A 20,227-nucleotide genomic window follows, 5' to 3' on the forward strand; every position below is an offset into this window, starting at 1 on the left:
TAATGATCCGACCGGAGTCAAACGGTGACTCCGGTCGGCTCAGTTTTGACCCGTATGCGGTTTTGGACAGGTTGCCCCTCCCCCCGCCGGATCCGGCACCCGTATGTACCAAACGTGGTGTGAATGCAGCCTAATATAAGTCACTTTACCGTACCCTGTCAAAATAGCTCAGGGGCAGGCAATGGCAGGATAAACAGAAAATAACAAAATAAAACCATACTCTACTCTTTGCCCACTACAGGTCCAGCACTGTTGTTGCTCCAGAGGACAGAGAAAGTGGTTGGAAGACAATGGCCCTCATTTACTTAGAAAATCGGGTTGTAAGTCTATCTTGCTTTCCTACCCGATTGCTTTTTCCCCCTGGTATTTATTATTATGTCGCATTTTGTTTGTCGCACGTGCGTTTTTTTGGGCTTGATTTCCAACTCCTCTGAGTTGTAGGGAAAAAATCCACAATAATTCAACAAATTGGGGTTGGAAAGCTTTATAAATACGTGGGAAAGCTCAGAAATGTCGGGTTACGCCCCTTTTTTGGGGTTGGGAGAATCCAAATCGTGTCCGTTGGGAAAAAATGTTGCATCGTGTCAAAGACAAAGATGCGACAAAAAAAACGACAAAACAAGTCGGGTTTAGAATAGTAAATGAGGGCCATTCTTGTGACTAGCTGCAGGATCTGGGATGTTATCAGGGCACTTCCCTAAGATAGTCCAGAGAGGCATCAGTGTTGGATCAAGAGTGAATAGAAGGGTATTTTTGTTTTATCTCTCCTGCCCCTGGGCAGTTTTATGCTGGAGGGGCTGGAATATAATTTTTATTCTCTCAGTTCCCTAATCTTGTGTTCTGACCAAAGGGGCACTGAAAAAGTGTCCACAGTGTAACAAGTGACTATCCAGTACAATCAATATATTAAAAGGGTTGTTCTCCTTTTTCCATTACCTCTCTGTCCCTAGCCAACCAGTTTATCCACAGACAAAGCTTGCCTTGTCAATGACCATACATTCACAACACCTGCATTACACCATAGGGGTTTGCTCATGAACATGAAAGCTAGATATAGGCAGAGCTCATGGCAAATGCAGAATCATGGTACTCTGCAGTTATATGACCACTTTCTCTCTCTGCCTCGGAGAGAACATTTCAGAGAGAAGAATATAAAGAGAAACACAAAAAACAACTCAATAGCACAGTAAATGGCTAAAATCAAATTTGTCACATTACAAACACAAGGCCAGGTAAATTTTAGGACTTAGGTTTGGGGGCAAACCTTTTGTCTGTATTAAAGACACTGCTACAGGATTTAAGAAATGTTACCTCATGCAAAGAGAACACTCAAAATCTGAAGAATCCACCAAATCTTTGGGGATCTTTCTAACTGCTAAGGGTGAGGTAGGCTCTTCCAACTGGGGTTCAGCATCTGTGGAGTAAACAGAGAGTTAAGAAACAATGGGTTTGTTTATTTATTTTAAACTAAATCATTTGTAACATATTCTCGTATGTAAATTCTGGGTGTGGCATTTTTTAAATGGTTTAGTACTGACATTTGTTGATTCGATATAAAACATTCTGGTATATTATAACGTGACCCATGATAAACTTTGTGACAGAATACTCAAAAGATATTTCTCTTACTTACCATTCCTGAAAACTTTGGCAGGGAGCGCAATATTGTGAATATCTTCAGAGGTGCTGGCATGTTTTCTCTTCACACCAACCCCAGGAAGGCATGAGAGGACACTTCCAAGGGTCTTTGTTGCTTTGTCATCTGACCTCTCACATATATCAGGACAGTCAACATTTTTCACTTGAAACGGATCGGATTTTGGAAACGAGGCTTTGGTTAGTCTGAAGGCAGAGTCCTGTAAACAAGACAAACCTGTTACTGTCCACATTAACTCATGTATCTCTTACCAGTCCACAGTCACGAGCCATAGAAAATACTAAACCCTAAATGATTAAGATGGACAGGTTGAGTGTGACCTGCCTTGCGATGAAACTCATACTAGACTGTAAGCTCTAGTGGACAGTAAAAAATGGAAATAAATAAGCAATGTTGGATGATGGAAATAAAAAGTCAGTAATTTTACCTTTGAGCCTCCTGGCAAAGATACATCATCTACCGAAGGAGAGCTATTTGAACTATTCAAAGTGAGCGGCTTTAGTCTAGTATATGGAGCTGGGGCACGGGCTGTAAAACTGGCCTGCACATTCTCAAAGGCAGGAAACAGCATTTCACACATAATCTGAGAGAAAAGACAATAGAAATTATTTAGGTTGCATCCAATTAAAAAAACATGTTAAGTTTTATTTATAAGGACATTTTTTATTTTACAATGTGAAAAAGTTAGAAACTACGCCTATCTTCACAAACAAAAGTTATTCTCTTGACATGTCAACTCTGCATAGATTTTTTTTTCTCGGTTTTCTTCTATGCAGATTATGAATCTCTATGGCAACAGACAACAAACTGTGTAGTCTGATTCTGCGTTCACACTACCTTGTACTGTATTTGTCTTTACTTCTGGCTAACCTATTAACTGTATGTTAGAGCAGAGTAGGAGACAAATGGCAGAAAGTAGAGTAACAGGCTAGCTTTTTGACTGAAGCGTCAGCCGAATTTCTGCAAGACTTTTTAAGTAGCTTGTAATTAGTTTTCTTTATCTTAATCATTTCTATATTTAGGGCATTTGATAAACAGATACAGGACACAAACAAAAACATCATTGAGAAAATCATATAATACAGTCATGATCACATTGACTTGGGGCACAAGATATGCTGGAAATAAATAAATGCATGTAACAGTCTGGAAATACAGCAGAAATAGTCCAGCTGACCTCATGTGTATTTTGTCTTAAAGGAGAACTCCGGAATAGGAAAATTATCGTCCATACTGCCGGCAGTAAAAAAATAAACAGGTACATACCTTCCTTCGCTCCCCTGGTACCTCTGGTAACCGGCGCCGACCTCCACCGCGATCCTCTTCCCTGTTGCTGGTGGTCGGCAAATCATACTGCGCTCAGCCAATCACCGGCCACAGCCAAGTCCCGACTCGGCCGGCGATAGGCTGAGCGTCAGTGTGAGAACGCTTCAAGACACAAAATTCTTCACTACACCGGCACCTGCTGCCGGGGCCAAAAACGTCACACTGCCGCTTAGCCTATCCCTGCCGAGTCGCGACTTCGCTGCGGTCAGTGATTGGCCGAGTGCAGTATGACTCGCCGACCACCAGCAACCAGGAAGAGGATCGTGGTGGAGGCCGGAGCCAGTTACTGGAGGCACCGAGGGAACGACGGAAGGTATGTACCCGTTTATTCTTTTATTGCCAGCAGTGTGGACGATAATTTTCCTATTCCAGAGTTCTCCTTTAATTTGTAGAGAGGTGGAGGATAAACCCTATAGATAGAGTAAAAAAAAAACAGTAAGACATCATATGACAAGATTATTTGGGCACTCTGATAAACACAAATTATGGTGCAGAAATGTATTCAGTGGTGTTCATAGCCGTTAATCTTATTGTGAATATTTAGTGTTTCTTTCCCCCTAAGTTTTTTTTACATTTGTTTTTATTACATTTATCAAGTATGAACATCTACCAGAAGCATCTGGCGACAAATTATAACGTTCAACAATGTACCAACAGGGTACACAAAATATGTATGCATATTACATAAATTGCATGTAAATTGAGAAGATGTCAGACAATGGATGATACTATACAGTCATACCACTGATGATAAGAAAAGGTCAACAGCCAGCCAGTAAATAAAGCAGTACATTGCGTGGTCATGTATCATATAACAATTGGTACACAAGGTGTACGAGGAAATCAATGCTAGAGCATAAGACTAAAATAATTCAGTTAATGAGGAAATGTTAACCAACATAGCTCTTTTGCTAACTTTTCCTGCAAATGGCAATCACCAAGGGCTAATGTTTTCTCATATGAACATGTTAACTCTATAGCAGAAAGTAGTTCATGTATATCAGGAATATCAGCAGTTTTCTATTTTCTGAGCAAAACTGTCTTGACAATGACACATAGGATACTCAATAGGGCTCTGTATTTTGTAGGTAGTGAGTCTATTCCGATCAGGAGCAGTACTAGCTGTAGGATATCGTAGGATATCATGGATAAGTTTTCTACATGCGGTCCAATAAGGCTGTACAATGGGAAAGGACCATAATATGTGCAAAAGTGAGCCCTTGCATCCGCAGCCTCTCGAACATTTATTAGATGCAGTTGGGTATATGAGGGCTAATGTATCTGGTTGTAATACCATCTCAAAATAGTTTTCATAACAGCTTTAACGTGGGAGACACATTTGAGGGGTTTGCGGATTATCTGAAATGCTCCTTGCCATGCGCTAGTTGTGAATGACTTATCCAGATCTTTTTCCCATGAACAGAGTGAGTGGAATTTATGAAATTTATCTGAGTGTAGTGATATATGATACAGGGGTTTTGGGCCTCTCTTGGAGCCAGAAAGATATAATAGGGTAAGTCTCTGATGGTGCGAGCCCCTGCAGCAAGTGGCAGATCTGGAGATATTTATAAAAGTCTGCGTTAGGTAGTGAATATTGAGAGCTTAATGTATGGAAGGTTATAAGAGAACCTTGTGCAGACATGTCCCCAATGTAGGTTAGGCGGTTTGCTAACCATCGAGAGAGATCCAAGTTCGGGAGCGTAAGAGTGTAAGAGGAAGAGATTAGATAGTGGAAGCAGAATCTTGGCCTGCCATAACATTGTATTTTTTCCATGCTATTACAGAGGCGGACACCGTAGGACATAGGTGAGGGGGAAGATCCCAGAAAGGGAAGGGAGGAGGAGCAGGTCCTTCGGCGAGTAGGGCGAAGAAAGGGAATGTTCTAAATGAATCCATGGGATGTCTAATTTGTCTTTTTGCCACCCACGTAGTCCTGATACCATAGTAACAAGGCAATAGTGTCTAAGGTCCAGCAACGCTAAGCCTCCCCCATCCCGGTCTCTAACTAAATTAGACTGAGCAATTCTATGTTTCCTCCCTGCCCACACAAACTTGGAGAGCATAGATTCTTCTCTAGTAAAGAAGCTGTCCAGAAGAGTGATCGGTAGGGTGCGGTATAAATACAAGAATCTAGGGAGTATAATTATCTTGAATGTTGCTATCCTACCTATCCAGGAGATGTCAAAGCGGGATAGGCGGGTTAGTTCAGTTTGGATTTCTACGAGGAGGAAATCATAATTTAACTTAAGGAGGAGAGTATTGGAAGGAGCTAGGGTAGTACCTAGATAGAGTACCTAGATAGTTGATGCCTTGTGTTTTCCAGTCAACTGAGTACTGGGATTTCAAGGTAGAAACTAGTGATGCAGACATACCCAGGGGAGAGCTTTGGTTAGGAGAGGTAGCCAAATCTATCAATTAGGGACATAACTGCTGGTAAAGTGGTGCTTGGGTTGGTCAGGGAGAGGAAAACGTTGTTTGCGTATAAGGAGATGAGATGTGATTTACCCCTATATTTACCCCAGTAATTTGATAATCCATTCGGATCGCTTGAGCCAGAGGCTCCATTGCGAGAATAAAAATGAGGGATGAATGGGGACACCCTTGTCGGGTTCTGTTAGGAAGGGTGAATTTATCAGAGAGCACTCCATTAAAATAAATCTGCCCAGACGGTATAGTATAGGGCAGCTATGGCTGCGACTATAGACCCTCCAAACCCCATGTGTTGTAGTACCGAGAAGGCAAACGACCACCGAAAATGGTCAAACGCCTTCTCGGCGTTGAATGCTAGGGCCAACAAGGGAATATTCGGAGAAGTGGTGTAATGGAAGACCTCCAACATTCTTCTATTATTAGAATATGTTTGACTGGAGGGGACAAAACCCGCTTGATCTGTGTGAATGAGACTAGGTAGTAATTTGGCTAATCAGGAGGCTAATATTTTTGCAAATATTTTAATATCTTGATTTAGTAATGATATTGCCCAAAAATGTTTATCTGGTGTCTTTCCGGGCTTAGGGTTGGTTGCCCGTCTTTGAACCCTCTCCAGCACCACTATATCTTTCTTGTACACTGGTGACCAGTACTGTACACAGTATTCTATGTGTGGTCTGACTAGTGATTTGTACAGCAGTAGAATTATTTCCTTGTTGTGGGCATCTATGCCCCTATTGATGCCCCCATGATTTTATTAGCCTTGGTAGCAGCTGCCTGACACTGGTCACTACAGCTAAATCTACAGCTAAATTTATGGTTAACTAAGACTCCCAAGTCCTTTTCCATGTCAGTCGTCCCAAGTGTGCTCCCAGACAGATTTTTCCTCCCCATGTGCATAACCTTACATTTATCAGTGTTGAACCTCATCTGCCACTTCCCAGCCCAAACCTCCAACCTATCCAGATCCATTTGTAACAGCGCACTGTCCTCTATTGTGTTGACCACTTTACAGAGTTTGGCATCATCTGCAAAGATTGCTACATTACTATTCAACCCCTCTACAAGGTCATTAATGAATATATTAAATAGGACAGGACCTAAGACTGACCCCTGTGGTACCCCACTAGTAACAGTCACCCAATCAGAATAAGTACCATTAATAACCACCCTCTGTTTCCTATCACTGAGCCAGTTACTCACCCACTTAACACATTCTCCCCCAGCCCAATCCTTCTCATTTTATGTACCAAATTTTTATGTGGCACCGTATAAAATGCTTTGGAAAAATCCAGATATACGACATCCAGCGATTGCCCCTGGTCCAGTCTTGTGCTCACCTCCTCATAAAAGCTGATCAGGTTAGTTTGACAGGACCGATCCCTCATAAAGCCATGCTGATTTGGGGTCATACTTTTTTTTTATAATGAAGATACTTCAAAATAGCATCTCTTAGAAAACCCTCAAACAATTTACATACAACGGACAGGTCTATAATTTCCGGGATCACCTTTTGACCCATTTTTAAATACTGGCATCGCATCTGCTATGCACCAGTCCTGGGGAACCTTCCCTGTCACTATAGAGTCCTTGAATATTAAAAATAGGGGTCTGTCTATTACATTATTTAATTCTTTTAGAACACTGAGGTGAATGCCATCTGGACCTGGTGATTTGTCTATTTTGATTATTTGTAGGCGGCACTGTACTTCTTCCTGGGTTAGACAGGTGACCTGTACTGGGGAGTTTACCTTAGCTCTCTGCATTTCACCTGGCATTTCATTTTCCACAGTGAATACAGTGGAGAAGAATTTAATATATTTGCTTTTTCCTGATCCCCGTCTATAATTTCTTCCTCATCATTTTTTAAAGGACCTACACTTTCATTTTTGACCTTTTTGCTATTTATGTAAAGAACATTTTGGGGTTAGTTTTACTCTCTTTGGCAATGAGTCTTTCTGTCTCTATTTTTGCAGCTTCTATCTGTTTTTTACATAATTTACATTTTCAGGTCTCAGTCTCTCAGTTTATATCAAGATAGTTAAAGTCCCCCATTATTATCACCTCATTCTGATTTGCTGCCTTGTTTATTTGCCACAGTAATTGATCTTTTGACTCTTCCATTTGGTGGCTTATAGCAAACCCCTATCAGATTTTTTTTTAATTTTAATCTCCATATATGTCTACCCATAATGACTCCACATTATCGTTTCCCTCCTATATATCCTCCCGAGGTGCAGCCTTCAGACTCAATTTTACATAAAGGCAACCTCCTCCCCCTTGTTTTGTCCAATCCTTCCTGAATAGACTATAACCCTGCATGTTGACCGCCCAGTCACAGCTGTCATCCAACCAAGTCTCTGTTATACCCACTATGTCAATGGTGCATGTTTTTTTTTCCTATTAAGCCTATCCCTATTAACTATTCTAACATTAATAAGTCCCCCCTCTCAATCTACACTATCTTCCCCCTCTATGTTGTAGGTTCCCTCCACCCAATCCCTAGTTTAAACACTCCTCCTCCCTTTTAGCCATCTTCTCCCCAAGCACAGCTGCACCCATCCCATTGAGGTGCAGCCCGTCCCTACGGTAGAGCCGGTATACGACAGAGAAGTCAGCCCAGTTCTCCATGAACCTAAACCCCTCCTTCCTACACCAGATCCTGAGCCACTTGTTTACCTCCCTTATCTCCCGCTGCCTCTCTGGTGTGGCTCGTGGTACAGGTAATATTTCAGAAAGTATTACTTGGAGTTCCTTGCCTTAAAGGGGTACTCTTGTGAAAACCTTTTTTCTTTTAAATCAACTAGTGCCAGAAAGTTAAACATATTTGTAAATTATTTCTATTAAAAAATCTTAATCCTTCCAGTACTTATTAGCTGCTGAATGCTACAGAGGAAATTCCTTTCTTTTTGGAACACTGATGACATCACGACCACAGTGCTCTCTGCTGACATCTCTGTCCATTTTAGCAACTGTGCATAGCAGATGTATGCTAAGGGCAGCATGGTGGCTCAGTGGTTAGCACTGCTGCCTTGCAGTGCTGGGGTGTTGAGTTCAAATCCCACTAAGGACAACAATAAATAAAGAGTTATTATTATTAAAATTATAATGATGTCAGCAAAGAGCACTGTGCTCATGATGTCATCAGAGAGAATTCCAAAAAGAAAAGAATTTCCTCTGTAGTATTCAGCAGCTAATAAGTACAGGAAGGATTAAGATTTTTTAATAGAAGTAATTTACAAATCTGTTTAACTTTCTGGCACCAGTTGATTTAAAAGAAAAAAGGTTTTCACCGGAGTATCCCTTTAAGCTCGTGGCCTAAGTCCCTGAAATTACCTCTTACTTTCTCATTGGTGCAAATATGTACCATGACCGCTGGGTCTTCTCCAGCCCCACCCAGCAACCTGTCAACCCGATCCGTGATGTGCCCAACTCAAGTGCCTGTTAGACACACTGTTCTCCGATCCCGGTCTTTGTGACAGATCGCCCTGTCTGTCCCCCCACTACCAGTACCTGTCTGGCCTGCCCTACACTCCTCCTTCCCTCCTTACTGGAGCAGACACCCCCCTGGCGGTCAGAGGCAGAATCCTGCTGCAGTACTGCTAGCTCTGAAATGGCATCCTCCTCCTCTGCCAACCGGGCAAACTGGTTGGGGTGTGCCAGTTCTGGACTAGCCTCCCTGACACTTTTCCCTCTACCCCCGTTTTCTAACTGTAACCCAGCAAGCTGCCTGACTGTCCTGCACTTCATTCCCACTATCCTCTCCCACCTATACCCCAGAGAGTACTTGCTCAGTGAGCAGGAGACTCTTCTCCAAGTTGTCAATATGTCTCAGTATTGCCAGTTGCTCCTCTAGATCCAGGATCTGGGCTCACACACATCTTGCACAACAATATGCACCCTCAAACTGCTGTTCAAGGATTGCATACATCGTGCAAAATGTATACCGGACTGCATTTTCCAACATGGAGGCAATCTAGTTATGGGGATTTCACAGATTAACAGCCAAAAACAGACAGTAAATATTGATGGATCTGACTACTAAAGGGACAGAGCAGCAAGCAATATATGTAAATAAATGTAGACCGCAGAAAATAAACTAATAACATTTTTAATAAAGACCTATGGGAAAATGGTGCTTGACACTTGTTATGAGTATGTAGAAGGGTTTACAGAGTATGTGTCTATTACAGGTTAACAAAATTAATAAGATGTATAACTGAAAGCATTGGCAACGCACAGAGAAATAAATATGCAACATTCTCAGCACTACCTTTTGTGCTTCCGCCTTTGCTGAACTCCATTCAGGGTTTAAGGCAACACAATGCAGAAACTCCTTTAAAGATTCCTCCGTCCTCCCCATTCCAGAAAGCGCCTGTGCCTTCACATAATGTCCCTGCGCAAACGACAATGTGACATGCTTTAGAAGCGATTAACCAAGCATCGTGTACCACGCTTTCTAAAAATAATCCTCTCTATTAAACTGGCACATAGGATTACACTAACAGCAAAGGACATTATGTTCTCAGAAGACAAGAAAATGTATTAATGATGTCTTGCTTTCCACAGTAATAAGAGATTGGTGGTAATGGTGCTTTAAGGGGATGAGGTCTAGATGCTGTAGACATTGTTTACAATTAACTAAAACACTCCAGTCAGTTAACGTTGGCTAGCAGACCTGAGGAATGTAACATGTGATAGTCTTCTGCCTGTTTTTCCTATGACATAATTACATTGTGTATTGGAGTGCATTGCTGTTAAACTAGGGCACATTTTAGCACCATGAAAAGCATAAAAGAAAATAAAGCAATGGATTACTGTCAAGCCTACTCTCTTATATTAGAAAACTACATAACACTAGATGCTCACTAGAGACAAAATTCGCCCAAACCTGCAAATTTTGGCAGGACCTGTCAAATGGGCCTCCTGACCCTTAAAACAGATGATATCGGGAAAGAGAAGGAATGAGTAGGTTGAATTTCAACACCAAATCCCTTTGTTTTGCCAAGAAATATGCTGACAACAGAGGAGTCTGGCACCTGCTATCTTTCCTCTCCCAATTGAAAACACAACAACGTATGGCCGAGCTGAGCTTTCATGTGTATGGGGTAAAAGGGATGACAGCTATTCAAAATGTATGACCAATATGTATGGTCATCTGAAAATATTCTGGGCAGAGGTTCCGTGTGCAGCGGAGGCCCTGTCAAAATCAATTGGCGCTATAACCATTCAGACATGCTCTGTCCCCATTGACAGCAATGCAGTATGCATTGTGCAAATTGCAGCAAAATCCCAGTAAAAGCAATGCATGACTGATGATCCATATTTTCCAAGTGGAAATTCCATAGTGTGAATGGGCGCTTACTGGTTTGTGACTGGTTGCAGGCCATAGGATTAACTTGAGTTGCAAGAATCACGTTCCTAATAAATGAAGCTGGTGTATGACAAAGGAACATGAACTGCAAGATAATCAGAAAGTAAGCACAGGCGAAGAGCATTCTCTTTTAGGGTTTAAATCTAGAGTGGTTAAATCCACCCAGTAGTTCACCGTGTAAACTGCAACATATATTCCTCTAAAAAATACTGGCATATTTTCACTCATTTTCTACACGTATTTGATGCAGAATACGTGAATATCCTTTCGGTTAATTGTCAAAAAATGCCTGACAACCTAGTATCAGTTCTCTATGAACTATTCTAAAAAGGCTCTTTCTGCTTTTTAAAGATTATGTCAAAGACATGCATTTAACTTTTTCTTTTTTTTCATTATTTATAATGCGTCAGTGAGGTTACAGTCAAGTGCAACTGAACGAGTTCCTAAATTCTCCAGGAAATTAAGAATCCTCAAGAATCAAATGTGAACACAAAATTTGCATTCTAATCATCAGAATTTCATATCTGCTCAGTCCTGTGTTTCTAGTCTTGGGGAAATGCACATTTATTACAGAAAAATCGGCTAAACTTCACATTAATAGAATAACTTTGAAAACTGTAAGCTCTAGGTGTAATGCAGTAATGCAAATAATTCACATGGTAGTACATAACCACCTAGCTGTAGAAGAAGCCACTACTCACTTACCTTGGCCCAGAGTGGTTGTTTTCTGCAGACAGTCTCAGCATCACTTAGCGCTTGCTTATAGTTCTTCATGGCTGAGTAGAGCTGAGCTCTTTGTACGGTTAACAGGGAGTCACGGGGAGCTGAGGGCAAAAAAAAGTTTTAATTTAGTTTAGAAGATTCCACCGTTAGTGATATTTGGGGATCTGCTTTAAAGGGGGTTTCTCATCTGAAGAAGTTATCCTCTACACCAGTGTTCCCAACCCAGTCCTCAAGGCACACCAACAGTCCAGGATTTACATTTTCCCTGTTCTATTCCAATGGAGTAACTGAAAAAACCCGGAATGTTGGTGTGCCTTGAGGATTGGATTGGGAAACACTGCTCTACACACAGGGGATAAGGGGTAAGGGATAACAGACCGAAAGGTGTGGTACAACCACTAGGACCCCCCACTGATCCAAATAGATTATTCAGCACTCAGCAATATTTAGCGGATAAAGGAATACAGCTTTAGGGATTTGAATAAAGATGGAACTTGTCACCTGTGTTATGCTGCCCAAACCGCAGACAGCATGAAAACAGGTGCAGGGAGCGTGATCCTGGCACACTATTATTTACTCTGAAATGCAAAAAAAAGCTGGGTAACTATTCTTTGTTGTGGGTCTCAGCAGAGTGACGTGGGTCTCTTCCTATACACAGGGCCGGCTTGGTGGGCATTAGCCATGGTGTCCAAACAGTGTCCTCTATCTTTTCTAATATGCTAATTAAAAGCAGCTTTATTTGGCAGTCCTGGTGCCTCTTAAGTAGGTATGGAGGCGGAGCAGCAGCAACATGTAGTCACACTGTCCCTGCCCTCTTCCCAGCCACTCAGGCTTGATTGACACTCGGGCACTTCATGGTAAGCCCAGGACCAGAAAATCTAACCCACAATGTTTGTCAGTGTACAGACTGAGGGGGGAAAAAAAACAAACCCTTGTAGAATCTCTACAGTTGTTAATCTCCTGCTGATGTGTTTAATATTGGCTGAGGAATGGCTTAACATAGCTGTGGGACATTGCAATCTCTGTCTTACTGCTGACAATGCAGAGGGGGGAGGCTACTGCTGCAGCTGGTTGCACTACAGACAAACACAGGATAGTAAGGAAGAGCAGGGGTACATGACTGATCTTGTAGGATACATAGAGAAGATTTCTTATTTCTTAATATAACTCTAATAGGAGCCAAAATGGGAGGAAGTGTTGGGAGGTTTTGTAAATTTTTTCTGAATTTTCCTTGTTTATTGCTCCTTTACACTGTTACGCCTAGCGCTCCGGGTCCCCGCTCCTCCCCGGAGCGCTCACGGCGCCTTTCTCCCTGCAGCTCCCCGGTCAGTCCCGCTGACCGGGAGCGCTGCACTGTCATGGCCGTTGGGGATGCGATTCGCACAGCGGGACGCGCCCGCTCGCGAATCGCATCCCAGGTCACTTACCCGTTCCCGTCTCCTGCTGTCATGTGCTGGCGCGCGCGCGCCAGCTCCCTGAGACTTAAAGGGCCAGTGCACCAATGATTGGTGCCTGGCCCAATTAGCTTAATTGGCTTCAACCTGGTCCCTGACTATATCTGACCTCCTCCCATGCACTCCCTTGCCGGATCTTGTTGCCCTTGTGCCTAGTGAAAGCGTTTTGTGTGTCTAAAGCCTGTGTACCAGAACTTCTGCTATCCACCCTGACTACGAACCTTGCCGCCTGCCCCCGACCTTCTGCTACGTCCGACCTTGCTTCTGTCTACTCCCTTGTACCTCGCCTATCATCAGCAGTCAGAGAGGTGAGCCGTTGCTAGTGGATACGACCTGGTCACTACCGCCGCAGCAAGACCATCCCGCTTTGCGGCGGGCTCTGGTGAAAACCAGTAGTGACTTAGAACCGGTCCACTAGCGCGGTCCTCGCCAATCCCTCTCTGGCACAGAGGATCCACTACCTGCCAGCCGGCATCGTGACATACACATCCTCTATTTCTCAGGATAACTCATTTCAAAACATGACTAAGAAACAATGGCCCTGATTTAACAAAGTGAATTAAATGTGGAGAAAATAGACATGGTCGTAAATCCACAATTTGTATTTTGATCTACTTGCTTCTCAGCATAAATTCAAAAACTAACAGGTTGTTAGTAAACATCTTGATCAAAAGGTACAAGCCCACTCGCCATGTCAAGGCCACCTATTTAGAGTGGGTCCCTAGCATAAAATGGTGTTTCACTGGGTGGCGACCACCGACGCCGCAACACCAGTGTCCACAGGATGAGCGACCCACTGGCAGAGCGGCACCAATGCCACTCAAACAAGTCCCTGGGCCACACCTACCCACAGACACGGCAGCAATGGACGCCGCACAGCACCACACCAGTGTAAACAAGGCGTAAAAGCTCACTTACCGTGTGCTCCCAGTCAGACCCTGTGTAGCTACCTGCTACTTATATAGGGTTGGGCTGAGGGGGTGGGGCAGAGTGCAGACCAAGTAAAACCAACAAAAAAAGAAGGGGATAGAAAACACAATGTGAATTATAAGTAGAGAAAACAGACATGGTCGCACATCCACAATTTGTATTTTGATCTACTTGCTTCTCAGCATAAATTCAAAAACTAACAGGTTGTGATTTAACAAACTATATTAGAGAAACAACAAATCACAGCTCAGCTTTCCTATTTTAATGAGCCCTGATGAAGTGAAAGCTGAGCTGTGATTGGTCACTGTTGGGAAATCTTCCCAGTTTTTCTCCCACACATTCGGATAAATTAGGGCCAGTATGTAATAGTAACACAGTGCGCACACTTCTGTTCCAGCTAAAAATAGAATCACGCTTTCCTATTATGTGGAGCAGCAGCAGAATGTAGCTATTCTTTATAATCAATAGGCTCTGCAGGGCAAGCCGCCCTATATTTAGAACACTGGGAACTAGGTTCAGCAGCAGCAGTGCTATTTTATTCAAGAGTCTGCCAATAATAAAGCTTTCATTTCACAGAAGGTCAAAACAGTTAGCAAAATTGGTCACGTACATGGTAGAAATAGTCTCAATGTTTACTTGGCAGTTAAAGGGAATCTGGCTGTACCTTTGCCCCCAAACTGCTATTTAGGTTTCATGATAAGTCGATGAAACAAAATTATGTTGTTGACCCAAGTGGGAGAATAACTGAGAAACTGGTTGGGGAGGGTTTACAGGTGAGTTCCCAGGACTTGACTACCCACCAGACACTGGAATATGGTGTCTCAGTTACACTGCCAGTTAGACTGGCAACACAGTTGTTATGTTTAGTCAGCTTACAGCAACACCAATATAGTGGTTAGGGTGTTGGGGGAGAGTCCAACAGTGATGCAAGATAATTTTTCTCCATAAAATAAGGAAAATTTATTTCTACTTCCAATATGTACCAAGCACTGTACTTGGCAAGTTCTATAGACTCCCAGCAGTCAGATCCCCCAGCGATCATATCCTACAGAATAAAAAATAAGTGTAAGTATTGTTGATGGGACAACCCCTAAATGACCTTGTTTAAAATAATATAATTCCAAAGTGCATGTTTATTCTTGACCAATACATCACAGTCAGGATAACAGTAATTCATATAAAAAGGACTCCAGCACTTCCTTGAATACCAAGATTAATTTAAAAATTACAATTATTGTATCTGTCCTCTCCCAGAATGAGTTAGATACCAAGGTCACCATGTCATTTTCCATGGCACCACCTTGAAATTGTGTAACATTTACACCTTAAAATCACAGCCTTCCACTTCTTTACATTAGTTTGTCTATTCTTTATGTCTATGGGTTATTTCTTCTAAGGGAAGAATTCAACACTACTTTCTTAGATACCATGGATAGATTATGCATTAAATTAATGCAAAACATTAAATGGGTTATCCAGGAAAAATACTTTTTTTTATATATCAACTGGCTCCAGAAAGTTAAACAGATTTGTAAATTACTTCTATTAAAAAAAAATCTTAATCCTTTCAGTACTTATGAGCTTCTGAAGTTAAGGTTGTTCTTTTCTGTCTAAGTCCTCTCTGATGACAGCTGTCTCGGGAAACGCACAGTTTAGAAGCAAATCCCCATAGCAAACCTCTTCTAAACTGGGCGTTTCACTAGACAGGTGTCATCAGAGAGCACTTGGACAGAAAAGAACAACCTTAACTTCAGAAGCTCATAAGTACTGAAAGGATTAAGATTTTTTAATAGAAATAATTTACAAATATGTTTAACTTTCTGGAGCCAGTTGATATAAAAAAAAAGTGTTTTTCCTGGATAACCCCTTTAATTCATCACTATGTCCTATATAAGCTTTGGCAAGTTAAAAACATTACAGCAACATTGAACAGCAAAATTACAAGTTCTTTATCCAGTGGTAACACTGGTCCAATTTTATGGTCCAATCATGCACCCATTGTCATCAAACTAACTCTGATGTCCCTCTTAGTGAGTTTGCCACTGTCACCTCTAATCTCAATTAAAGGGGTTATCCAGGTTTTCTTAATTTTTCACAATTGTGCCGGTGATGCAAAGTTATGTCTTAAGGGATTTAATTGCCTTATGTGTGAGGTGGATCAACCCTGTTTTTGTGATTTCATGGTTCTCTCAGGTTCAGTATTCCTCCGATGTCTGTATGACTGTTTTGAGCTTTTCCCAGGATATTTATCTCGAGACAACAGCTGATCACATGGGGATTGGATTCTTGTTCTCCCTGATGACAAGCCAGCCCCCTGATTACATGTGCGGTCCAGCTGTACGTGCCAACACCCCTGTGATCCGCGGTTGCCTTGAGCCGAACAAGATCCTGAGAAAGCTCGAAACAACAGTCATCCAGACACCTGGAGGAATGCTGAACCTGGGGGGGGGGGGGGGGGTCACCATGAATTCACACAAAAAAAAGGAGTTTATTCCACCCGATACATGTGAGGCAAGTAAAGCTCTTAAGACATAACTTGGCATGACGGGCAAGATAGTGAAAAGTTTAATAATCCTGAATAACCCCTTTAACCTCTATTTCCACACTTGAGAAGCACATAAGATGGTCATGGATTAAACTGTATTTTATTGGCCTCTAAAGCCCAACATGAATGCACCTATTCTTAAGCACTTCTACATCAATCCTCATCAAATAGTAGGGACCAATTAAGAGCTATGTGGTCGTGCCCAAGGAAAAATCACAAGTCTTCTAACTTTCCCTAGTTGTAAATAGTACTGGAAAGGTACATCATTTCTTAGTTAGTCAACCAAAAATCCAATATCCCTAATCTAATGATATTTTTCATTAAACCTCCAGTAGTTCCGCAATAACTAATGATTTATTATCCTATTTTGCTAGGTATTACATTGTCCGGCTTAATTTGGTCAAAATCAACATTACAAGATCCTTAAGGGCACCTTTAAGATACACAAACACAATAAGAATGCACATGCCATGCTAAAATATTAACTTTGCTAATATGCATTTGTACTGTAAAAATTATTGTAAATTTATAAGTTTCTATGCTTGGTTTGTTGTTATTGTAGTTCTACATTTTTTATGTAAACTTTCTTTACTCTCGTACGCACACTGAACTACATCATTTTTAAGCATAACTGGTCACAACCCTCAGGCAAAAACAGACGCTGGCTCCCCACCTACCAAAGCTACAATTACTTCTACAATTCTGTGTCCTGCAATGAACTTAGGTCACCTTTAACGTTCCCTAAAGTCTCAATAAATAATGTGCAACATTGGTTGTAAAAGGATATTATATTATTGATGAATTTCAGTAAAGTACAGAATGGCTATAAGGCAAGGTGGGATATTATATTGATAGGGAAATGGTGTGATAACTATAGACAATAGATGATGATTGGACATTCATTTTATCCTGATGAGTGTTATACACAAAAGAGCAGCTACTGTAACACTAACTGCAGAAAAAGTAAAGGCTAGGGTATGATAGAAGGGTGTCAGAACACAGGACATCACAGTTTGTATGGAGCCGTGTAGTAACTAGTGTTGAGCGGCATAGGCCATATTCGAATTCGCGAATATTCGCGAATATATGGACGAATATTCGTCATATTCGCGAATATTCGCATATTCGTAATAGTCTCGTTTTATTTTCGCATATGCGAATATTCGCGCATGCGAAAATTAACATATACGAAAATTTGTATATACAAAATTTACATATGCGAAAATTCGCATATGCAAATTTTCGCATATGCGAAAATTCGCACACCAGTCTCACACAGTAGTATTAGAGCCTTCTTACACCACATAAGCTGGAAGCAGAGAGGGATGATCACTGTGATGTGTACTGTGAAAAAAAAAAAAAAAAAAACAATATTCGTAATTACGAATATATAGCGCTATATTCGCAAATATTCGCAAATTCGCGAATATGCGATATTCGCGAATAAAATTAGAATTGCGAATATTCGCGAGCAACACTAGTAGTAACACAGACCCATCAGAGTTCCCATGCTAATCCCTGACCGCTGAAAGTGCCAACAATGAGTAAGTGGGCATTTTATTTGGACAATGGAGTAATGAAAGAAGATGGCCTTGTCTGAGAATAACATTTTCTTTTAAATTACATGGAAGGCCAGATGTGTGTGCACCACCTACCTGGAGAAGAGATAGAACCAAGATGCATTATATGAAGAAGACAAGCCGGCAGAGGCAGTGTGATGCTCAGGGTAAAGTTTTCCCCAAAAATTTTTGGTCCTCATTTATGCATTCATGTTTTTTTTTTTTTCTTTCTTTTTTCTTTACCTATACCACCTACCTAAACATTGAGGCAGACTAAGAACTTCACTTATGGCAACTGTATATTTTAATTGCAGTGAACTCTCTCTGTACAAAAGTGTGTCCCACGGCAAATATTGTTCAGGAAGGGTTTAAGAAACATGGCAAAAAGTTGGAGTTGGCTTGGCCTTCAAAGTTTCCAAATCTCTATTTAAATCAAGCATCTGTGGGATGCCAACCTCACAAGTAAATGTCTTAGTGATGGATGCCACGGGACACATTTAGAGGTCTTGTGGAGTCCCTGCCTCCAGAGCTGTTTTGCAGCATGAGGAAAACTGACACAGTACTAGGTTTTAATGTCAGGGCTAATTGGCTTAAATAAAAGAAAAGAAGAAGAAAACAAAAACACAACAAACAGAAATTGAGCATAACTCTTTAAATGCCTGCATCATAAACTACATACTTGGTCTCTACACTAGAGCTAACACAGTGTTTCACTAAGGGCTTGTTCACATTGCTGTTGGGCTTTGGCAAAAGGAGCTACCTCGGAACCTATTTTCTTTGCTTAACTCCGGTAAATACTGGATCCCTGATGGACCCCATTCAAGTCAATTAGAGTCATTGGGACCTGGTGAGGTCAGTTGTGCGCCAACCTGTTTGGGGTCTGTTCGGCGCAAAAAAGGTTGAACGGACCCTGAATAGGACTAAACACATCAGCAATGTGAACATAGCCTAATCATATTAATGGGTTATCCACCATAAGGAGATTTTAGTATGTACCTGCCAGACAGTAATGGACATGCTTAGGAATGATCTGCGCTCGTCTTGGGGCTAAATGGCTTTGTTGTGAGATTACCATACCATGTGGCTAGCTTTTTGTGAACTGGCATTTCCTGTTTGATTTACCTTCTTTGCCTACAAATCCCATAATTCAATTTGGCTCCCTCTCACACAGCCACCCCACCCATTGAAACATAAATGAGCTGCCTCCATTCAAAAGACCTGTGTTTTTCAATCAGGATGCCTACAGCTGTTGCAAAAATACAATTAGTTGCAGATTGATCTCTCTCCCACCAAGCGATTGCTCAACCCATTGAAGCAAACATGCTTCCTGTCATCAGCTGACTAGTGAGTCAGGTCTCGGCCGCATTGCAACCTGGGAAAAATCTGAGACAACGGTCATTTTGTATGCTGTTGAAAATAACTATTGGGATGAAAATCACATAAGAATTGTGAGAATACCGTCACACACAGGTACAGACACTATATTATGAACTACACTAACTTTACAGCCCCTGTAGCATTGTCAAATAAAAAAAAAATCCTGGAATACCCCTTTAAGGTTGTGAGATGCTGGATGGCAAGTTATTTTTCATTGTTAGAATATAAAATCCTTGTCAACAGTACATAATAAATAAACAATGCCCCGTTTACAAATGACTCACCGAAAAGCAAACCCCAAACAAGTTGGAGATACCTAGCTGCCTGGTAGAACAGTGAAAATATGTTATACAACAAAATGTCACATGGAGCCCATGAAGCATATGAGTGCTCTACAGCACGACATGCGACCTCGTTCCCTAAGAAACTCTGTACAGCCCAGAAACAATGAAAAAACTGTAATCTAGCGTGTAGTTCTATTGTAGATTTCAATAATATTCAGAACCCTGTAGCTCATGCAAAGCCCTGGCCAATGACTAAGACGTATTAAGAGGCTGTCACTAGGTAACCAGGCTGAGGCCGTTCTTTTTCAGACACGTGTAGCAGCTGGATAGCAAGCACATTTCCAGTGAAAACATGAATATCATGGAGTGGAAGAAGACATACTTTAAAGGAGATCTCCAGTGGTGAAAAACTATCCTTAGGATCCCCTATCCTTAGGATAAGTTTCAGATCCTAGGGAGTCCGACCGCCGGGACCCCCGGCGATCTCTTTGGGGCCCCGACAGCCCGGGGGAAGGGGGCCTGTTGACCATCGCATGAAGCGGCGTCTGACACTCCCCCTTAATACAAC

General features: G+C 41.7%; 1 protein-coding gene and 1 long non-coding RNA gene across 6 annotated transcripts in view; one reads left to right on the forward strand and one right to left on the reverse strand.

The window, feature by feature from the left end:
* LOC130355615 (uncharacterized) overlaps positions 1-20,227 on the forward strand; it is a 229,786-nt gene that overhangs the window by 193,848 nt on the left and 15,711 nt on the right. The gene's annotated exons all lie outside the window — the stretch shown is intronic.
* Positions 1-20,227, reverse strand: part of LONRF2 (LON peptidase N-terminal domain and ring finger 2) — a 141,386-nt gene that overhangs the window by 14,356 nt on the left and 106,803 nt on the right. For all 5 annotated transcript variants that reach the window (XM_056555978.1, XM_056555977.1, XM_056555979.1 and 2 more), the window contains 5 exons: positions 11,493-11,611; positions 9,687-9,809; positions 2,085-2,240; positions 1,634-1,856; positions 1,312-1,414 (listed from right to left, as the gene is read on the reverse strand). In XM_056555978.1, coding sequence (XP_056411953.1) covers positions 1,312-1,414; positions 1,634-1,856; positions 2,085-2,240; positions 9,687-9,809; positions 11,493-11,561 — 674 coding nt within the window. In that variant the 5' untranslated portion in view covers positions 11,562-11,611. The remainder of the gene's footprint in view (positions 1-1,311; positions 1,415-1,633; positions 1,857-2,084; positions 2,241-9,686; positions 9,810-11,492; positions 11,612-20,227) is intronic.

This window comes from Hyla sarda, chromosome 2 (assembly GCF_029499605.1).
Source record: "Hyla sarda isolate aHylSar1 chromosome 2, aHylSar1.hap1, whole genome shotgun sequence".
Lineage (NCBI taxonomy): Eukaryota > Metazoa > Chordata > Amphibia > Anura > Hylidae > Hyla > Hyla sarda.